Source organism: Macaca thibetana, chromosome 13, assembly GCF_024542745.1.
Source record: "Macaca thibetana thibetana isolate TM-01 chromosome 13, ASM2454274v1, whole genome shotgun sequence".
Classification (NCBI taxonomy): Eukaryota; Metazoa; Chordata; class Mammalia; order Primates; family Cercopithecidae; genus Macaca; species Macaca thibetana.
Genome location: NC_065590.1, coordinates 106,450,432 through 106,471,742, shown reverse-complemented (window position 1 = coordinate 106,471,742; position 21,311 = coordinate 106,450,432). Strand labels below are relative to the sequence as shown.

Sequence of the window (21,311 nt, the reverse complement as noted above, 5' to 3'; positions counted from 1 at the left end):
GGAGGAGGCGGGCACGGCGCCCACGCACAGGACTGCGAGCCGCGGCACGCGCTAGAAAACACAGCACGAGGAGGCGGGCACGGCGCCCACGCACAGGACTGCGAGCCGCGGCGCGCGCTAGAAAACACAGCACGAGGAGGCGGGCACGGCGCCCACGCACAGGACTGCGAGCCGCGGCGCGCGCTAGAAAACACAGCAGGAGGCGGCGGGCACGGCGCCCACGCACAGGACTGCGAGCCGCGGCGCGCGCTAGAAAACACAGCAGGAGGAGGCGGGCACGGCGCCCACGCACAGGACTGCGAGCCGCGGCGCGCGCTAGAAAACACAGCACGAGGAGGCGGGCACGGCGCCCACGCACAGGACTGCGAGCCGCGGCGCGCGCTAGAAAACACAGCACGAGGAGGTGGGCACGGCGCCCACGCACAGGACTGCGAGCCGCGGCGCGCGCTAGAAAACACAGCACGAGGAGGCGGGGCACGGCGCCCACGCACAGGACTGCGAGCCGCGGCGCGCGCTAGAAAACACAGCACGAGGAGGCGGGCACGGCGCCCACGCACAGGACTGCGAGCCGCGGCGCGCGCTAGAAAACACAGCACGAGGAGGCGGGCAGGGCGCCCACGCACAGGACTGCGAGCCGCGGCGCGCGCTAGAAAACACAGCACGACGAGGCGGGCACGGCGCCCACGCACAGGACTGCGAGCCGCGGCGCGCGCTAGAAAACACAGCACGAGGAGGCGGGCACGGCGCCCACGCACAGGACTGCCAGCCGCGGCCCGCGCTAGAAAACACAGCACGAGGAGGCGGGCACGGCGCCCACGCACAGGACTGCCAGCCGCGGTACGCGCTAGAAAACACAGCACGAGGAGGCGGGCACGGCGCCCACGCACAGGACTGCGAGTCGCGGCACGCGCTAGAAAACACAGCACGAGGAGGCGGGCACGGCGCCCATGCACAGGGTAGCACTGTTTATTTTTGAATTTCGTATTTTATATTGTGTATTTTATATTTATAATTAGTACTAGTTACACATGACATGGACTTCTTCAAATCAAACTCCCAGTTATGAAGCTCTGCAGACCATTCCCACAGCCTGACTACAAAGATCAGGCGCCTGAAGACGCATGTCCTGATGGATACATTCAGTGCTGGCTGAAAAGCCGACTTCAGTGTGTGCCTACCACTGTGGATATTTAAATAAAACAACAGTTTTTCAAACCACGGAGTCAGCTGGAAGGATGCCCACCCATGTGCACTGTAGCACTGGGAGCAGCCAGGGTGGACGGGAAGGACGCAAACTCCAAGCAGCTGCTGCCCCTCAGTCTTCTTTCCTTCTCCTTTTCTTCTCCTTTCTTCTCTCTTGTACATTCTTCAGGTCAGTCATCACATTCAGAGTCTTCCATACCCACATAATCTAAACACAATTGTTTGAAACACTGTTTAGATTTGAACAACAGACACAGGAAGAACGACAACTGCATGTGTCATCTACATACCACAATGATCATGGCATTCACCAGCAGCGGGGCTGAAAACACTATAGAAATGAACATCCCCCTGGAGTCGAAATACTGGTACTTTGAAAATAATCTGTTTAAAAAACAAAAACAAAAAATTACTAGGCAATACAGCCAAAAAGTTCTAGTGACACTGTGTATTTAACTAAGACTCTGGAGAGAGCTGATGTGGACTGAGGTGGGGGCAACCCCCTCACTGGGCCCACCCTTGGGAGCAGCCGTCATCTCCACTGCACTGTCCCCAATGCTCATTATGAAGAAAACACACTGGGTCACAGGACAGGGAGACACCACTCAGCAGCACGGGCAAGACCCCGAGGCCTCCCACAGCAGGGAGACACCACCCCGTAGCCCCTCTGGGTCAGCGGCACATCTGACCTCAGCTGGAAGACACTGACGACTTGAAATCCTTAAAACCTACAGAGTAAACGTCGACAATCCCCGTAATGAGAAAGGGACAGCAGCTGCATCTGCTCCACTGCTGCACTGGGAAGGAGTGGTGCCGGACCCTTCCATCCCTTTGGTTCTCACAGCAGTCCTCTTCTGTCAGTGCCAGTGCCTCTTTGGCAAAAGAGACTGAGGAAGGTGGAAGATCTCCACCTGCACAAGGCACAGCGCCAGGGAGGGCAGAGGATCTGCACGTGGGTGTTGATGATTCTCGAAGCAGCCAGCACGGAAATGCCGTGAACAAAGCTAGTAATGGTGGGCAGTGGGTCAGCGCCTCGTGACCACAGGGCTCCCGCCTTGCTGGCGCTTATGCTCTAGACCATGGGAGGCCCCAAAGTAAGAGGCAGCCAGTCTGAGCATTTGGCGAGTGCTGTTCTAGAGAAACGTGAAGCCTGTCGGGGGTGAGGGGGCCTCATGGACTAGTAGGCACAGCCATGAGCGGCTGGGACAGAGCTGGCAGGTGGCCGCAGGGCATCACTGCAGGACTCCGTGTTTACTCTAGGTGACCTGAGGACACTCTGGAATGTTCTGAGGGGCAGTGCTTGGCTCTGAGGCCCACACTTCCCCAAGACACCCAAGAGGCTGGGCAGTAGCGGGATGGCTTAGGGACTGCTGCATGTCAGCAGCAGGTCAGCGAGGGTGGGGTGAAGGGCATGGGACACACTGGGCTCGTGGTGACCTTAAAGGTGGAGGGACGGAGCTTGCTGAAAAATGCCCTATTACGTCTCTGGTCTAAGAAGCTGGAGGGAGAAGCCGCCCCTATAAACAGAGGGGAGCACAGCAGTTGTCCTGAAGTGTGAATTTTGAGATGTTTGTTAGACGTCCTGGTGCCCAGTCCAACAGGTGGGACAGGCAGGAAACCCAGCACTTTTGAAACCAGGAGATCGCAGAGAAGCACTAAGACAGGAGGCTGCAGCCAGAGGGAAGGGAGGGGCCAGGAAGGTGCTGCAGGCTGCAGCTGGGTGTGGGAGGGCTTCAGGGAGGACGAGGACACTGTGCTGGCCTCTGGACAAGGTCAGGGTAACCAGGGACTGAGCACCACTCCTGGGACTGAACCACGTGGAGGCCCTGCGTCCAGGAGGAGAGGCGGGGTCCCCAGGGAGCCGCTTATGGTTAAGGAGGGGGCAGGGAAGAGGGAGGAGAGAGACAGCACGTGTGGCTGCAGGAATGCTGTCCTGGAGGGAAAGGCTGGGCAGGCAGGAGCAGGGCAGGAGGAGGCCCAGTCAGGGGGGGGTTTGGAAACCCGGGCAGGGTCTAAGCAAAGGATTGCAGGGAGTGCTCAGCAACCCTTCGGTGAGGGCCCAGGATCAGCGTTCAGGGCTTATGGGCCACGAGGCCACAGTCTCAGCTACTTCCTGCTCAGAGTCTGGCAGTTTTACTTTTTTTCTGTTTTATATTTTAAAATGTAAAAACCATTTTTAGCTCACAGGTCACTCAAAACAGTCAGTGAGGCCAGGTGGGTCTCATCTGACAGAGGCTATGTGGTTCACCCTGGGCAGGTGCTGGGTTCTGAGTCCCCCTGGGAGGAAACCAGGGGTAGAGGAGGGGGCAGAGGATGCAGGGCCAGGGCTGCCAGCGGTGCCCCCGACATGAGGACGTGGGGCTGGGGGTGAGGCAGGCAGGTGCCTCAGACCACCCAGAAGCTCCCTACTCAGGTCCAGACTCGCCATGGAGCAGCCACCCTGCAGTCCAAGGGGGAGGGCACGGCTGAGGCCAGCACAGACCATGTTCTCTAAAACGCTGCAGTTTCTATTCTGCAGCTCAAATTCCCACAGTCATTTCTCTGGCTCTGCCATCAGCAGCCTCAGCCAGCATTGTCCCACAGTGCCGTACTCAGAGAGGGCCGCTCTGGCGCTGGGAAAGCATTTACAGAGTCGCGCTGGAGCCCACAACTCTGGACGCATGGGCACGGGTGTGCGCGGCTGCCGTGTTAGGATTCACTGTCTCCTCCGTGAGACCCACCGGCTGTGGGGGCGTTCCCAGGGACACCCCTGCATGGATCGGGTCACAGGCCCAGGGATGGGCTCACCTCCAGTTCATTGCAGCCGCCTCATTGATGTATTCAGCGCAGTAGACTAAGATTACTGAAAAAAAGTGCAAGTCATGTTAGAATTTAGATGACCCGTTATTACTCGTTATAAAGTTATACATTATTTACAGTAGAACAATGAATAGAAATGTCACTTTAATTTTAAACATAAGGTCATGTAAACATCCTAACACTGTCAACTTGTGGGACTCACCCATTTAGCATAAAGAAAACCAAGGCCAACAGTGCTCCAGTTCTCCAGTGCTCTATGGTCTCAGTCAGAGCCCGTGCTCAGGTCAGCACCTGCAGAGCCACTGCAGGAGCTGCCCGAGGCCCCAGGCTTCACCCAGGCATGGCTGGGCCTCACACATTTCCCCAGGGACAGCAGCCACAGATCGGCCTCACAGCACACAGCAGCAGGAGCTGACAGCCATGAGACCCAGAGCTGACAACCAAGGGCTTTTCATGCTCACACCTCCCGGACTGCCCTCGGGACACTGCGACTGAGATGACCACAGGAGGGGAGCAAACAGCTTTGGGGTGCTGGAGGCAAAGGCACAGGAGGGAGGGCAGGGGCCGGCGGGGGCGAGGCGAGGCGAGGCCTCTGTGCTCCCAGGAGCACAGACTTTAGGGACTGGCCCTGGGTCTCCAGCTAACTCATGGGTAATGCCGGGACTCAAACCCATGAGAGAGTGACCCATGCTACCATAAAATTAAATAAAATATAATTCAGCAGATTAGGAAAAATGTGATGCTTTAACTTCTAAGGTAAATCAAAATGTAAAAATCCTTTCATTCTTCTTGATTCACATCAGAAAGCAGATTAAACTAGGGGTTAGGGTGAGCAGTCCCTCCACTTCCTCCCTTCAGGAATGGACTCAATAAAGCAGAGGAAAAGGAGGCACAGGGAAAGAACTAGAGGGGAGTGGGGGGAGGAAGGGAAGGAGCGGGGGGGAGGAGGAGGAGGAAGGTCAGAGAGGGGCAGGAGGAGCAGGACAGCCAGACAGATGGGTAGGCTAACACAGGAGGTGGCGGGCATGGGTGTGGGGAGGAGGGTGTGGAGGGCTGAGGTTACAGGGGGAGGGTGGGGAGGGTGGTAGGCACAGGAGGAGGGCAGGCAGAGGGGCTGCTGCCAGGTGCTCCTCTCCAGGTTTTCCTGAAATGCACCCTGGAGCAGAGTCTGAATCTTGAATCTTGATGGTGCTAGTTATAAGCTATGTAGCTGAGGGAGTCAGAACCTCTGTGTGCTTCATTTATAAAAATGGGCAAATAAAATCCAACTCTTAGGTTGGTTTGAGAAATGAATCACAGGAAATGTAACGGCAGGCAGCACAGTGTCTAGTATTACCCCGGTGTGAAAGCAGTCATCCTTCCCCTTATCCTAGAAAATATCAAACCCTTGTGCAGTTCTCTAGCTGACAAAGCTGTTCAGATCCAGGAGCTCAGCTGGACAAGCTGTCACCTTTCTTTGAGGTGCCCGCCTCAGGGCCTCTGCGTGGGGCATTCGCTCCCGCCCTCTGCCAGCATCTCAGTGCCTGGCTTCTGCCTATGCACCTTTTGCCCCTGGGTTCGCAGGGGACTGTGTGATTTAAATCAGGCGGCTCCTCCTGTTTCACTGTGTTTTTGGCTTTTCCATTACAACACTTGTCACTGTTGATAACAACACAGGTCTGTGATGAAGCACTGGTGCTGGTGTCCCCCAGGAATCTGTGGGAGGCAAAGGAGCCCTGTCCGCCTGGTCCACTCCAGCACTCCTCAGGGCACCCTCAATACAGAGCTTGCTCTGAGCACCTCACTTGTGCAGGCCCCCGCTGCAATGCAAACGCTCATCACTTCTCCAGTCTTTCTAAGATCATCTCTTCTTCGGATTTCCTGTTTGCACACAGCCAGCTAACTAAAGTTATCTAAAATTAGTTATTTTTAGCTACCAAGAACATCTTCGGTGTCTCCCCAATGTCCAGAGTCAAGAGGAGCCTGAGCCAGACCTCCAGGCCCTCCTCGCCTCTTCTACCCACAAGTGTTTGTAACGCTCAGCACCAGAAGTGCTTAGGATCCGCAGAGCTGGCAGTTTCTTTGCCTCTGACCCACACCTTCTATCCATCTCAGTATCTGCATGTCAGGCTGCTGCCCCCCCAGGCCGTCACCTGCTCCCTCTCTTTTCTTGTTAACATTTTACTCACTCTTCACACCCCGTGCCATGATTTCAGCTTTTCTGAATAATCTTTCTCAGTCATCCTGTGCAACTCCCTAACTTCTCTAAGTTCTGTAGCCCTTATCCTTGAAACCAAGTTGGGCAATGCCTTATTTTATGCACAGAACTTCTCTTTCCTGGTTTGCAATCTTCCTCCCATTCAAAGCAGTGCATGAGCAGAGCTGCCACCAAGGACACATCTTGTGTAAACAACAGCACTTCCGGAAACCCAGCTCTCCCGTGTGCAGCTGGTGCTCAGCACTTCCCTGGTAGGTAACAGGAACTCAACAGATTCCTTTCAACTCTAACATCCAAAAAGTACTTTCCTTTATAGCTTCCAAGAGAAAAATGGGAGTGCCCTAGGAGCAGGCGCCTGACAGAGGGTTGGGAGGTCTTATAAAAATATGTACATATTTTGAAGACACAGACCATACAGAGTTTCATTTCACACAGTGATCTGAGTTGTGGAGTTTGTGTTGTTTTACTCACCTAGACACAGAAAGTGCCCGATCTGTAGTCTGTAGCTCCGGGAGGACAAGCAGGTGAGGAGCAGGCAGAGCGCATGGAAGGCAGCCAGCCCCATGAGCCAGGGCTCAGTCCAGTCCGTCTGCTGTAGGAACACACCAGTGGACACTCACTGACCTGCCCCACAGGGCCGGGCTCACAGCCCACCCACAGCCTTCTCCCAGGGCAGGGGGCAGGGGCCTCTCACTCCTGAGTCTTCCTGGGGCTACTCAGCAAGGTATCCGGAGAGCACTGCCAGTCCTCAGAGAAACATGGGGACAGGAAAGAGAGAAGGATCCAGGAGGATACAAACAGGATTCTCCCCTCAGTGCAACTATAATTCATGGAATTCAAAGTTCAAGCATACAGAACTGAAGGCATCTCTGATGTGCCCCTTTTGTTGGTGGAACAGAATCATGTTTTTAAGCTGGGTATAATTAAAGGAATTACCATCCTTTATAACAATACTTGGTGATGATAATTGGTGACGACAAGGACATTAAGTGGATTGCTCAAAGAGATGCACTTGGCTCAACCCCAAAGGTAAAACACGAATCATCCTTTCAGGCTCCTTAGTCAGCACTGAAGGCCTCGGGGAATCTGAGTCATCGCCACGGGCACGACTTGATTTTCTCCAAACTCTCTGCAATACACTGAACCCTCCAGACAGTGCTGCACTCCGCCGCCTCCTGGACTCCCGGGGACCCTGCTGTACCTGGGGACAGTGTCTGGCTCAGGGACCTGAAGTAGCCAAGCTCAGATCCACTGCTGCCCAGTCCCCAACTGATGCTCAGATGCCAATCCCAGCAGTCCTCCACCCTTGCCATCCCCTCCTTGAGCGCCTTCCTGCATGAGACTAGCCCTGCCCTCCAAGCTGCAGCCCCGCACAGCCCTCCAGGACTCCTGTGTCACTGCTCTCTACTGGGGGCCGCAGCAGCCTCTCCAGAGCCGCGCCATGAGATAAGGACACAAGCGCATCTGCTCGCATCAATTCACCAACCAGAAGACCAGAGGCAGGGAGGTGAGGGGAGCACGGCTTTCTGCCCAGACCCCATCGAGTGACCATGCCACCCCTGGGCGGCCACTCGGGGCACGGGCTCCCCTGGGACCTGCCAGACCAACCGGGCAAAGAGCAGGCCCCGCCCACACAGGGGCAGGGTTCCTCCGTGCCACGCCCACACGATCAGGCTCCACCACGCACGCCCAGTCACACTGCCAGGATCCGCCCACATGGCCCAAGCCCCGCCCGCAAGACGCTGACTCGCGGGCATGCACCTCCCACACGAACAAAGCCCTGCCCCTCGCGCCCCGCCCGCACAACTCAGCCACGCCCTCACGGTGCGGGACGAGCGCCCAGCCCAAGCCCCGCCCGCACGGCCCAGGACCCCGCTCACTGCGCACGCTCCACCCCAAGGCCCCGCCCCGCCCCGTTCCGCCCAACGGCCCAGGACCCCGCCTAGCATTCGCGCCCAGACGCCCGGCCCCGGCCCCTTCCCACAGGTCCCAGGACCCCGCCCAGGGCGCGCTACACCGCCCCGCCCCGAGCCACACCCACAGGTCCCAGGACCCCGCCCAGCGCGCGCGCTCCGCCGCCAGGCCCCGCCCAGGGTGGGCGCCTTCTTGGCCACAGGCTGGGTTCTCCGTGGGGCAGACCCAACGCCTCTCCGCCGTCGTCCCCCGAACTGGTGGTTACGCAGGCCGCGAGTTACCATGAGCACGGCTGGGATGCTGACGGGGAAAGAGGTGACGGAGAACGGGGACGGCATGGTGCCGAGAAGCCCGCCCTCACAGCAACCGCCGAACCCGGCCTGGCCACAATCCACGGAGGAGGGCGCCAAATCTTCTCTCGTGAGATCTGCGCTTCTCACGAAACCTGCGCTTCCTTCTTCTCGCGGTAATTTCATGGCATTTGCTAGCTCCAGATATCGCGATAGTTTCAGGTGTTCGCTGTACTGTGGACAACTTACTATCGAGCGGTGGGACTTGTGCTCGCTCCGCCGGGAGGCCCAGGGCGTCTTTAGTGCTTTATCAGAGGAGCAGGCGGAGGCGGGTGGGGCTTGGAAGGCTTGTTTCAAAGGATCGGGGCGCTGTGCCGCCACGCCAGCCTCTGTCCCACCCGGGACTCCCTAGAAGGGTCAGTGAGGACGGTGTCCGCCCCAAGACCCCGCAGGAGCTGGGGACATTGCCCACTCCTCGGACCCTGCAGGACCTGGGAAGGTGTCTGCTCTTGGGATGCTCAGGGCAGTGCACTCTTGGTCTGGATCAGCTTAGGGTTATCTCTCTTCGCTTTGGAGATTTACCAGGTGTTTTTAGCTCCATTTCCTTGTTTAACGACAGATATAAAAATATAAAGTTAAGTTTCTTACAGCGAATTTTTTCCCTTTAACATTTATAACCCAACTTTGAGATTTTCAAATTAAACATTTTATTATTTTAACATCATGAATTATTAAGTGTATATGCTTTCGTTGCATATGTTAGCTCTTGAACTAGTTTAACGTTTGTAAAAATAGTTCTAGTGGTGGACTTTTTTTTTTTTTTTTTTAATAGCTTTAACCCCTCCCAGATCTTAAAATCTTTCCACAGTGTGGTCATTTCTGCTCATGCTACTTAACATGCATTCTCTCATTTCAGCGTAGAAGAAGGTCATGGTTTCTTCTTATGGGAAAACATTTCTTTCATTGATATTTTTCGGCATTCCTCCTATATTCAACTCCAGGAGCATCCGTTAGGTGGATAGTGCATCTTCCTCTCTTTTGTGTTTCTCAACCTTCCTCTCAAAACATCACGTCTGTTGTTGCTGAGTTTCGAAAATCTCGGCTTTGGCCTTCCTGCTTTTTTTTTTTTTTTTTTTTGATGGTGTCTCGTTCTGTTGCCCAGGCTGGAGTGCAATGGTGCGATCTCGGCTCACTGCAACCTCCGCCTCCCGGGTTCAAGCGATTCTCCTGCCTCAGCCTCCCGAGTAGCTGGGATTACAGGCGTTCGCCACCTCGCCTGGCTAATTTTCTTTTTTTTGTTTGTACTTTTAGTAGAGACGGGGTTTCACTATGTTGGCCAGGCTAGTTTAGAACTCCTCACCTCAAGTAATTCACCCGCCTCAGCCACCCAAAGTGCTGGGATTACAGGCACCAGCCGGTGTGATAGTTTTCACCTGTGTCCATTTTCACTCCCCTGTGCTTGTTCAGCTATTTTCAACAGGACCTTTCAGTTACAGGGAGTAGATCTGTCCTCTTCAGTTCAGCCTGTTACTGTGTATCTCCCTGATGATATTTCGTTACTATGTGAAGCATCACTCTATTAATTTCCATGGGTTAGTTTCATTGTCAGTCCTGTCTGGTGCCTGCCTTTCTTTTGTGGGGTCTGTTTTCTTGTAATTTCTGTAATTTTGGGTCAGACTCTTCTAGCTATTAATATTAACCACAGCCTATCTATGGTCACTGGGATTTTTTCTCCTCATCCTCCCCTCAGCCTCCCCTCCCAGATCTTTCACATGTGCGCCCTGGCACCCACGCTTCCAAAATTGTTAAAACTCTGCCCCTCAGCAGCTTCACTCTCTGTCCCAGGACATTCATCTTCCACATTACTCCTGCCCCACTGTTCTGAACAACGGTAGGCTGCCGGACATTTAGACGTGAAGCTTGTGAAATGTCGCCAATCTGAGATGTGCTTTAATTTCAAACATACACCATCTTTCAAAGACTTTGTACCAAAATGTAAAATATATTATCAACAATTGTGTTATTTTGCTTACATGTTGAAATTAATATTTTGGACATACTGGACCAAATAAAGTATATCAATAAAATTAATCTTTTTCTCTTTACTATTTTAATGTGGCCACTAGAACATGGCCTACTGTCTGTGTTGGTATGTGAATGCTGACGTGGACTCTATTCCATTTACCTGGAATTTTGTGCTTTCAGAAAGGACTGAATGAATCCGTGATCGGAATAAAGAAGACTCAATTTTATTTATTTCGTTGCCTTGCCTTGCCTTTTCCCTTCCCCTTCCCCTTCCTTCGCTTTCCTTTCCCTTTCCTTTCCTTTTTTTTTTTCCTTTTTTCTTTTTTTTGCGCTTTGCTCTTGTTGCCTAGGCTGGAGTGCAATAGCAGGGTCTCGGCTCACTGCAACCTCTGCCTCCCGGATTCAGGCGATTCTCCCTGCCTCAGCCTCTCAAGTAGCTGGGATCACAGGCATGTGCCACCACACCGGGCTAATTTTGTATTTTTAGTCGACACGGGGTTTCACCATGTTGGCCAGGCTGGTCTCGAACTCCTGACCTCAGGTGATCTGCCTGTCTTGGCCTCCCAAAGTGCTGGGATTACAGGTGTGAGCCACCACGCCTGGCCCAATTTTGTTTATTTCTAAAATAGCTTCACAAGTTGATTCACTTATATTTAATCCACATACAATTGGTTTTCAAGAGCTTTATTAATGGGTAAAATACATTTGTGAGCTGTAATGTATTCTACAAATTAAAGCCAGTACTTGATAGCTCTCTTGCTCTCTGTGTTGCTCAGGGCCCAGCAGGCAGCTGATTGTTTAGATGGAGAGACCACAGGGGAGAGCTGCCCATTGCTGTGGGAGCAATGCGGAGTTGTGGAGGAAAGGAGAGGCACCAAGACCAGGTCTGTGTCCTGTGACCCAGAGGCAGCCTTGGGAGGGGTGTCTGTCTAGGAAGAACCCCCTCCTCAGGGAACTCTGAGGGGCACAGATATCCCACAGGCACCCTCACAGCAGCTCCCTCGAGACCCCAGTGTCTGTATCTCCACCACCTCCCGTCAGCAACTCTTCCATCTTCATGCCGGCTCCTGAGCAGCCCTTCAGGGTCAGGGTCACAGGATCTCTGCCTGGGGACCCTTCCTGCATTCAGTGCAGAAGCAGGTGGTGCCCTCGACGTTCTGCTTCACATTGTGATGCTCATTCCACGACCTTCAGGGTCAAGCTGACATGCGCCGTCAGCTGCCCAGGGTCTATGTGGCCTCTACCCACCTGCATACCAGGTGTGGCACCTGCGCCTGTCCTGCGAACCAGCTGCGTGACCCGCATGCGTCCACTGGTGCAGTTGGGAGGAAGGCCAGCGCCCAGGTGGGCACACAACACAGGCCCCGTCCCTAGCGTTGATAGTCGGTCAGGAAGTGTCCAGGCCATCACCTGGGCCCTTGAGCCCTCAGTCACTACCCACAGTGAGTCAGGACCTGCTTCCCCAGGAAGAGGAGCCCGGAGCACCGGAGGCTTCGCGGGCTCTACCTGGGACTGCACCCAACACCATGCAGAGACCCTGCAGGCCAGGGTCGCTATTGTCCTCCACAGTGAGGCTGCAGAATCAGGGCCCCCGTCCCAGGTGCCCAGGGCCATGAGGACCTGTATCTGTGCAGATGTCCCCCTGGAATCGGGGCCAGGTGGGCACCGCCACGAGTTCACCACGGCTTGTGTTTTCCACGTTGTGGAAGTCAAGTGTTGCATGGTCTATGTTTTGGTGATGGTAGTCAGGGTCCTAGCTCCAGGGTCACTAATTTGGTCCTTCTACTGCAATAGCAAGTGCTTGGGGGTTAGTGGTCCAGGACCAGGGGACACTGCAAGTGACCGGGAATGTCTGCTCTGGTATTGGGAGGAGCCACAGCCAGGCCGACATGGGCAGGATCCCCTGGACCTGGCCTCTATAACCCCATGCCAGGGGGGTGCCAGACCCCTGGGCTGGTGACAGCTCAGACAGTGCCAGGAAGCCCCGGAGGGTTGGACCCTGGGGGATGGCAGGGTGCATCTCAGGAAAGGTTTAAACACTGTAGCACACCCAAATAATTATGTGAGCCCGGAGGTTTCATTCCTGAAGACATCATGGTCAATAATATAGATCCCTGAGATCCCTGAGAGCCGGACTCTGGGCGCCTTCAGTTTCGGAGTCTTGGATGCGAATCAGGCCATAGAAGTGCCCTGATCTCCACCACTGTGTTCTCCATTTATCCCCATTGAACTTGCCAAGCTCAGCAACAGCCTGCAGGACACCGACCTCACGGGTTGGGTCCAGGACCCCAGGGGGCTTCTATGCGGGTTCCTGGTTCCTGGTTCCTCCCTTTGTGCCTCTGGGTCCAGGACCCCCGGCGGCTTCTGTGGGGGTTCCTGGTTCCTCCCTCTGTGCCTCTGGGCTGCACCAGTTTGACCTTAAGGTGTAATCTGGTTGCTCTATCAGTTTATACAATGAGGTTTACAATAAAGCATTTGACAGTAATGCTTAATTTATCATTTCCAAAGCTCTCATTCCTTTCTGAACATTCTTAGGTGGTATCATTTCCTCTCAGACTGAAGTTAGCATCCCATGCAGTTCAGTTCTGTGGGGGATGAATCGGCTTCATATGAAAAATGATCTTGTTTTGTCTTCATTTAAAAAGATAGTTGTGCTGTGAATTGTCATTGAATACTGTTTTTCTTTCTTTTCTTTCAGCACGTGAGAGATATTCCACAGCCTTCTGTCTGCCATAGTTTGTTGTAGAAAAGCAGTGATGTTTCTAATCCTCATTTTCCCACGGATATTGTGTCATTTTTCTGTTTTCAGAATATTGTCTTTATCTTGGTTTCAGCAGTTTTACTACGATGTGCCTAGAATTAGTTTTCTTTGTATTCATGTTGCTTGTGTTTGATAAATTTCTTGATTGTGTGAATTTATATTGTTAAATTTTAGCATGATTTCTTCATTTTTTTTCTCTCATTCTTTTTTTTCCTTTATTAGATGAAGACTGAACATTAGACTTCCCACGATTGCAGAACTGTCCTTCGCTGCAGCTGTAAAATCGCGGCAAGGCTGGATTCATCCTGGCGGTGGGTGCAGGCCCTAATTCCCATCACTGAGCAGGGATACAGCAGGAAGCTCCACCTCTGAGCACAGTAAGGGGATTGTTCTGATTCTGAGTGTGTCTGTTCGCTAGAGTGGGCTGCACTTCCCTGGTTCTGCAATTGTGGATCATTTAGCATGACTTGTTGGGCATTGCAAATGTCATGTCGTGGAGAGTCTAGGCTCCGTTATTTTTTCCATTTGTGTGTGTGTGTGTGTGTGATGGGGCCATTAAGTTGGTTTGACGAACTGCAAACTATGCCTGTTGAACCGCAGCTGAATTCTCCGTTTGGTTCTTTTATCCTTGTGTTTCGTGGAGTTTGCGTCACACATTCAAGGTTCAGATGTCAACTGAGTTCTGGGCAGAAGTTATACACAGAATTTGGGGTTCTCTGTCTCTGATTCTCCCCTTCCTTCTCAATTTTTAGCAGGCATGTTCCCAGTTTCTTCAGGAGGGAAAGACCAAGGGTTTTCTGTTAGTGTTTTGGCAACTCTGCATTGCATGGCGTCAGACTCACCCCTAAGCTAAAAACCATAAAAACCCTCTTTCCCTTTGTTTCTTCCACACATCACACTCCCCTTCCATAATCCATGCTTTTCATCCCCATTCACTGCCTTTAGGGAGTTAATTTTATATTTGTTCTTTGTCTATAGATTTCCCCTGCAGGAGAGTGACATTAGACGGGCTGACTTGGCCACCATGGGAAACAGATACCCAGAGATGGACACATTCCCTAAATGCTTCTATGCTGCCCTATGGGAGAGGTTATTCTACTCACATGAGGAAACTGAGGCTCAGAAGTAGCATCCTTTGCCTGAGAGGACATAATAGCTCATGAGCGCTGGAAGCGTGGTTTGGTGTCTGACTTGGCCAATTCCAAAGCTGGTATGATTTTCACCACCACTCAGATGCATTCTTCCCTGACGTGCCCCTCCCTACCCAAAAAAAGCTATCCCTCCCTTTTCCTCTAATTAGAAAATTCTTTTGTATATTAGGAAATAATCATTTCTCTCCAAAAGTAACACACTGAGGAGGCAATATCTGAGGGTTTTGCCCAAATATGGCCTTTCAACCTCTGAATTAATGCCTCCAGAAATTCCAGGATGTTTGTTCATAGCATTTTTATTCTAACCCTCCTTAATCAGTGAAATGGTTTGTCTGTGTCCCTACCCAAATCTCGAATTGTAGCTCCCATAATCCCCATGTGTCATGGGAGGGACACCATAGGTGGTAATTTAATCATGGGGCCAGTTACCCTCATGCTGTTCTCCTGATAGTGAGTTCTCATGAGATCTGATGGCTTTATAAGGGGCTTTTCCCACTTTTGCTGGACACTTCTCCTTGCTGCCGCCATGTAAAGAAGGACGTGTTTGCTTCCCCTTCTGCCATGATTGTAAGTTTCCTGTGGCCTCCCCGTTCCTGAGGAACTGTGAGTCAATTAAAGCTCTTTTCTTTATAAATAACCACGTCTTGAGCAGTTCTTTATAGCAGCATGGGAATGGACTAATACAATGGGTTAGAAACATCAAGGACTCCAAAGCAACTTTTCTGATCACTGAAAATGGCTCACACTAGGGACATGAAGGCAAGGTTTGCAACTTCCTGCCTGTGTCTGTTCTATGCCTGGCCATCTGGCTGTGCCCAGCCTATACAGGCTGGACTCATCTTTCCTCCTGTTTCTATGGCAACCCTCTCAGAGAGCCAGCAGGGGCAAATCTCTGCTCTCCTATGACCTTGAGGCCTCTGGCTACCTTCAAGGCAGCCACTTTTATTTTCTCTGACAATTCAGGGCAGGTAGGGAAGACTTGTGGGTGTCCCAGGCTCTGGACAATGATTACTGGGGTTTACCATCCTACTTGTTTGTAATGCACTATAGCTCACTCAAGCATAATTTTAAATGCAGTTGTTAAATGGCAGTGACATTTCCAGTTCCACTTAAAGCAATTATAGCTCATTCTTACTGAATTAATAGGCCCAGGCTACCCTGCTGGCTATGGTTTACCCTGTGTTCACTTAGGGGTACCTGCTGTTCTCTTGGCATCACAGAGAGACAGAAGTCCCCAGGATGGATGGTAGAAGTATGAAATGCCGGTTTGAGATGAGAAGCCAAAATCAGCAGGGGATTATTCCTGAGCCTTTAATATGCAGATCAGCCTTTGGAGTTCATTGATTGTTAGGGCAGTTTCTCTGACATAAAAATTAGTGTTCAGAAATTTGCACACACACAGAGAATGAAGCTGACAGGATTTAACCTGCCCAGTGTACATTTCTCTTCGGTTCAAATTCACATCTTGACATATGTTGATGAGTTTAGGCTGATGTGTCTTGTAATGATGTTGGAATTCAGGGAAGTTTATGCTAATCTTCATGTGAAGTGGTCCTTCTGTAGGAATTGCTGTGGTTCTCCGACTGACATTCTACACTACTGTGTGACTTCCTGGGCCACTATCATGAGACACTACAGCCTGGGCAGCTTAAACAGCAGAAACTGACTTCTTTACAGTTCTGGAGGCCAGCAGTCTAATATTAAGACATTGACAGGTTGGTTCTTTCAGAGGCCTTTCTCCTCGGCTTGCAGACATGTCTCCTCCCCATGTCCTCACAGGGTCAGCCCCCTGTGTGTGTCTGTGTTCTGATCTTGTAAGGACACCAGTCACGTAGGATCAAGGCCAACCCTTATATACTCATTTAACTCACGTTCCTTATAAAGGCCTCATCTCCAATCACTGTAGCCTTCCGAGATGCAGGGTTTGGACCCTGACATATAAATTTGGGGACACAAGTTGGCCCACAACACCACCAAGGGTACCACTGAGCACAGACAGAACTTGGTTCTCTTTCCATTTTCTTCTCTCAAATTTTATAAGCGTGTGGAATATCAAGAAGAAAATGGACCTTAGATCAGGGAAGATTTTATGTGAATATGAGTTCTCTCACTTGGAATGACCTTAGAATACTAGTTTTGATTATCAAAGCCTCAGCTTCCCTGTGTGAGAATGAGGACAATAATACTTTTTAATGGGTGGTTTTAAGGATTTGGGATGAAATGTCTTAAATGCCCAGCTCTGTGCCAGACACATGGCACATGCTTAATAAGGACCAACCATTAGGACTGGAATGTTGCCTCCTCTAAGGATAAAGGTGTTTATCCTGCTGTTCTCAGGGGGTCCTCTTTTTATCTCTTCTTTTTAGTGCATGAGACCAACACTGTTTATTTACAAATATTTTCTGCACATGTTGATGTAATGATGATGGAAAACACAGTATTGCTTCCTTTATTTTTTGGGTGGTGATATGGTTTGACTTTGTGTTCTCACCCAAATCTCATGTCAAATTGTAATCCCCACATGTCAGGGAAGAAGCCTGGTAGGAGGTGATGGGATCATGGGGGAGGCTTTCCTCCATGCTGGTCTCGTGAGCTCTCATGAGTTCTGATGGTTTAAAAGTGTGACACTTCCCACCTTACTCTCTCTCTCTCTCGCTGCCATGTAAGTAAGACATACCATGCTTCCCCTTCACCTTCCACCATGATTGTAAGTTTCCTGAGGTCTCCCTAGCCATGCAGAACTATGAATCAATTAAACCTATTTTCTTTATAAATTACCCAGTCTCAGGTAGTTTTTTATATAAAAGGGTGAAAACAAACTAATACAGAAAATTGGTACCAGAAGTGGGGTACTGTTATACAGATACCCGAAAATGTTGAAGCAGCTTTGGAACTGGGTTACAGGGAGAGGTTGCAACAGTTTGGAGGGCTCAGGAAAAGGCAGGTAGATGTGGGAAAGTTTGGAACTTCCTAGAGACTTGTTGAATGGTTTTGACCAAAATGCTCATAGTGATATGGACAATGAAGTCCAGGCTGAGGTGATCTCAGATGGAGATAAGGAACTTACACAGAACTGGAATAAAGGTCACTCTTGCTATGCTTTAGCAAAGAGACTGGTGACATTTTGCCGCTGCCCTAGAGATTTGTGGAATTTTGAATTTGAGGGAGATGATTTAGGGTATCTGGCAGAAGAGATTTCTAAGCAGCAAAGTGTCCAAGATGTGACTTGGATGTTTCTAATGCATATAGTCATATGCATCACAAAGAGATCATCTAAAATTGGAGCTTATGTTTAAAAGGGAAGCAGAGCATTTGAAAAATTTGCAGCCTGACACTATGTGGTAGGAAAAGAAAAACCCATTTTCTGGGGTGAATTTCAAGCTGCCACGTTCAGAAATTTGCATATGTAATGAGAAACCAAAAGTTAACAGTCAAAACATTGGGGAAAATGTCTCCAGGACCTGTTGGAGACCTTTACAGCGGTCCCTCCCATCACAAGCCCAGAGACCTGGCAGGAAAAAGTGTTTTTGTGGGCCAAGCCCAGGGCACAGATGCTCTCTGCAGCCTCAGGACAGGGTGCCCTGCATCCCAGCCACTCCAGCTGTAGCCATGACTAAAAGGAGCCAAGGTACAACTTGCGACATGGCTTCAGAGGGTGCAAGCCCAAGCCTTGGCATCTTCCACATGGTGTAGGACCTGCTGGTTTGCAGAAAGCAAAAACTGAGGCTTAGGAACCTACTCCTAGATTTGAGAGGATGAATGGAAACACCTGGATGTCCAGGCAGAAGGTTTTCTGCAGGGGTGGGGCCCTCATGGAGAAGCTCTGCTAGGTCAGTGCAGAAGGGAAATGTCGGTTTGGAGCCCCCACAAAGAGTCCCTGCCTAGTGGAGCTGTGAAAAGAGGGCCACCATCCTCCAGACCCCAGAATGGTAGATCCACTGACAGCTTGCACTGTGTACCTGTAACCACTGGAGGCACTCAATACCAGCCCATGAGAGAAGCTGTGGGGGCTGAACCCTGCAAAGCCATGAGGTGGAGCTACTCAAGGCCTTGGAAGCCAACCTCTTGCATCAGCATGCCCTCAATGTGAGACATGGAATCAAAGGAGACTATTTTGGAGCTTTAAGATTTAATGACTGCCCTGCTGGATTATGGACTTGCATGGGGGCCTGTAGCCCCTTCATTCTGGCCAATTTATCCCATTTGGAATGGAAGCATATACCCTTATAAAGGCCTCATCTCCAATCACTGTAGCCTTCTGAGATGCAGGGTTTGGACCCTGACACAGGTCGTGTGGCCGCAGCTGGAACCCACATGCAGCTCCGCACTGCCCCTGGGCCCCCATCAGCCCCGCAGCTCTCGGACTCTCCATCCTCAGTGGCTGCTCCATTGGGAGTCCCTCCTGCCTGGGGCTTGTGTGGGCCTCTCCTGGCTTTTATCCTGCACATGGCAAGTTAGGACCACTTCCACGGGGCCTCTGGGCACAGGAGATAATCCTCTCTTTCCTCGGGGCAGCAGTAACTCCTGGGCCTCCTATTAGCCCCTTTGTTCTGTGGGCCCTGAAGTACTGAAGAACTGCACAGTGGCTGGGGACTGTCTCAATCTCTAGCCCCCGGAACCATTTCTGTGCGTGGTGGAAGCGTTTCTCTCTGGTGTTGTCTTGCTGAGGGTAATTTATATTGGCTGTGGAAATAGAGACAGACCAGGGTCTCAGTGGCGTCATGCCTTTTTTGGCTCAGGACACATCCAGTCTGGGTCTGCCAAGCCTCCCGAGGTTTCCACGGCTGTCTCTATAGGAGGAAGAGGGCTGGGAGATGGTGCAGAAAGTGGAAAGGTCCTGGCCTAGTACTGGCTACACCACTTCTGCCCACGTTCCATGGTTCAGAACCTCCCCACACAGCCCCTGTGCCATGGCCCTCCTGACACCACAGCCTTTGGGGCCTGCAGCACTGGCTGGCGGGAAAATGCCACCCAGAGTCACAGGTGGGCAATATTGCCCTCTCAACTACCGAGGCTGGTAGTGTGAGCCAAGTGCAGCCTGCCAGGCCAAGCGGGCAAAAAGAGCTCAGCAGGCCAGAGCAAAACTCAGGCAAAGGCCCCACCAGCCACAGAGTGGATTTCCAGCCAGAAAAACGACACCCCCCCAAATCCCATAACAGTATCCAAGAAGATTCAGCAGGGCAGCTACACACTGTGCACCCCAGGCAGCGGCTCCTCCAACCTCCCACACTCACCCCAGGTGGTGGCTCCTCCAACCTCTCACACTTAGGAGGAGCCCAGCAAGCTCTTCCTTAGGCTGAAGCCATCCTGACTCAAATCTGCAAAAGAATCAGGTATCTTGAGGGTGTTAAATCAAGTTTAGCCTAAAGCTGCCTCCTTAGAGATTTTAAGTTCAGCCTAAAGGTTTTTCTGCACATCATGAACATAACAAGGAGAGGTGTACGTAGACTGTAGCCTACACTTGTGCCAGCCACTGAGTTTCGGCCAATCAAATGTAGTCAACTGTTCGAACTGTGTTCAAATAAGACAGATAAGGCAAATGCTGAGCTATAACCAATCCAGCTGTTTCTGTCCCTCCCTTCCATTTTCTGTAGGTCACTTTCTCTTCAATGTCCATAAATCTTCTTCCACCGAATGGTTGTGCTGGAACCTCTGAACCTACTCTGGCTCAGAAGGCAGTCTGGTTCACAATTCATTCATTGCTCAAAGTCTTTTAAATTTAATTTGGCTGAAGTTTTTCTTTTATCAAGGATTACCCCACAGCAAGAGCCCCTACAGAAGCCCCCACGTCATGCTTGCCGTCTGCCTTCCATCTTTCTCAACAAAGAAGGAGACCAGATTTGGAATAGTGGAACACAATTTTTTAAAAGTTGGCAACTCCTGGAAGCCACTGTAGTGACTCAGAATCAACATTCTCAGGTAAGAAGCTCCGAGACTTAAGAGCGTGCTCTGCCCCCGTGATTTTTTGTGGAGGACTCCATCCCAGCACATCCACATATATCCCATAATAATAGCTGACTTGTCCTGCATCTCACTTTTATCATGAGAAAAATCATAGTTACAGAGTAACGTATTTTCAACCACATCAGGAGATGACCTCCTCAGTAAATAGAAAGGGATTATAAATAAGAAATGGGAATTTGTATGTGAAATTGTATGCATGAAGGTCACTGACTTTATGACAAAGGAAAGTCTGGAATTAGGTATTTACGGGGTTCTTTCTTTTCTTCATTATGAAATTATGCTGCTTTGTTGAAGTTTGTTTTCAAGGACTTGGTCCTGGCTGTAGAAAACACATCAAAAATACACAAAACTTGATACCTTTTTTTCCGTCCAAATGCCTTCTTGGTCTTTTAATTAGACCTAACAAAATTGTAATGATTTCATTAGTGAAAAGAAAGAAATAAACCAGAAAGGCTGGGTTTCATTGCTCCTAGAGAAGGTAATCATTCCATGTGTGTTTTGTTCTGAGCTTTTAAATGTACCATCTTATCAGAAGATTGCTAAAATGACAAGTATTTTAAAAATAAATCAAATTAAACCATTTCGTAAAATGTAACAGACCATAAATATACTCCACATTGCGTCAATAGTTTGCTGTTTTAAAGCATGTGTGTTAAGTAATCACTGGTTTACTCCACTCTCTTCCATTGGCTGACAGAATATGCTGACTTTGTTTTTCTGTGCAAGATGTTTAACGTAGTGTGTGCTAATACCGACCTCCACTAGAGAGCCTAAACAAATAGACGTAAGGGAGTTAAAACTTCTCTTTCTCTTGATTTTGAAGTTCTGTTTCCCATATAACTTATAGAAGCTTATTTTTATTTCCTTCACCTCTACAACTTTACAGTAAACTCAATTTCATCATTTTAAGAGTTCAGCCCCTCCTAATAATATCTCCTTCACACAACCATGCACAGCATTTATTCAAAAGGCTGCATAAAGCTGTTTTGTGAAAACTTTAGCTGACA

General features: G+C 50.7%; 2 protein-coding genes across 6 annotated transcripts in view; one reads left to right on the top strand and one right to left on the bottom strand.

Moving 5' to 3' along the window:
- Positions 1-955: 955 nt before the first annotated feature.
- TMEM18 (transmembrane protein 18) lies at positions 956-8,506 on the bottom strand. Of its 2 annotated transcripts, none has more exons than XM_050753223.1 (5): positions 8,395-8,506; positions 6,671-6,791; positions 3,991-4,045; positions 1,494-1,587; positions 956-1,411 (listed from the first exon to the last, which is right to left on the bottom strand). In XM_050753223.1, exons 1-5 carry the CDS (start codon positions 8,449-8,451, stop codon positions 1,316-1,318), a joined length of 423 nt encoding a protein of 140 aa, XP_050609180.1. In that variant the 5' UTR covers positions 8,452-8,506; the 3' UTR covers positions 956-1,315. The 2 variants fall into 2 exon arrangements, with proteins under 2 accessions (XP_050609180.1, XP_050609181.1); XM_050753224.1 differs by lacking the exon at positions 8,395-8,506 and adding an exon at positions 7,686-7,821.
- LOC126933461 (uncharacterized) overlaps positions 8,297-21,311 on the top strand; it is a 28,873-nt gene continuing 15,858 nt past the window's right edge. For 2 of the 4 annotated variants that reach the window (XR_007718594.1, XR_007718593.1), the window contains exons 1-4: positions 8,488-8,579; positions 13,412-13,566; positions 14,168-16,055; positions 20,091-20,259. Coding sequence is in view for 1 of the 4 variants with exons in the window: in XM_050753222.1 (XP_050609179.1) it covers positions 11,486-12,388 (903 nt within the window). In the remaining 3 variants the exon portion in view is untranslated. The other 2 variants (XR_007718595.1, XM_050753222.1) reach the window with 2 other exon arrangements.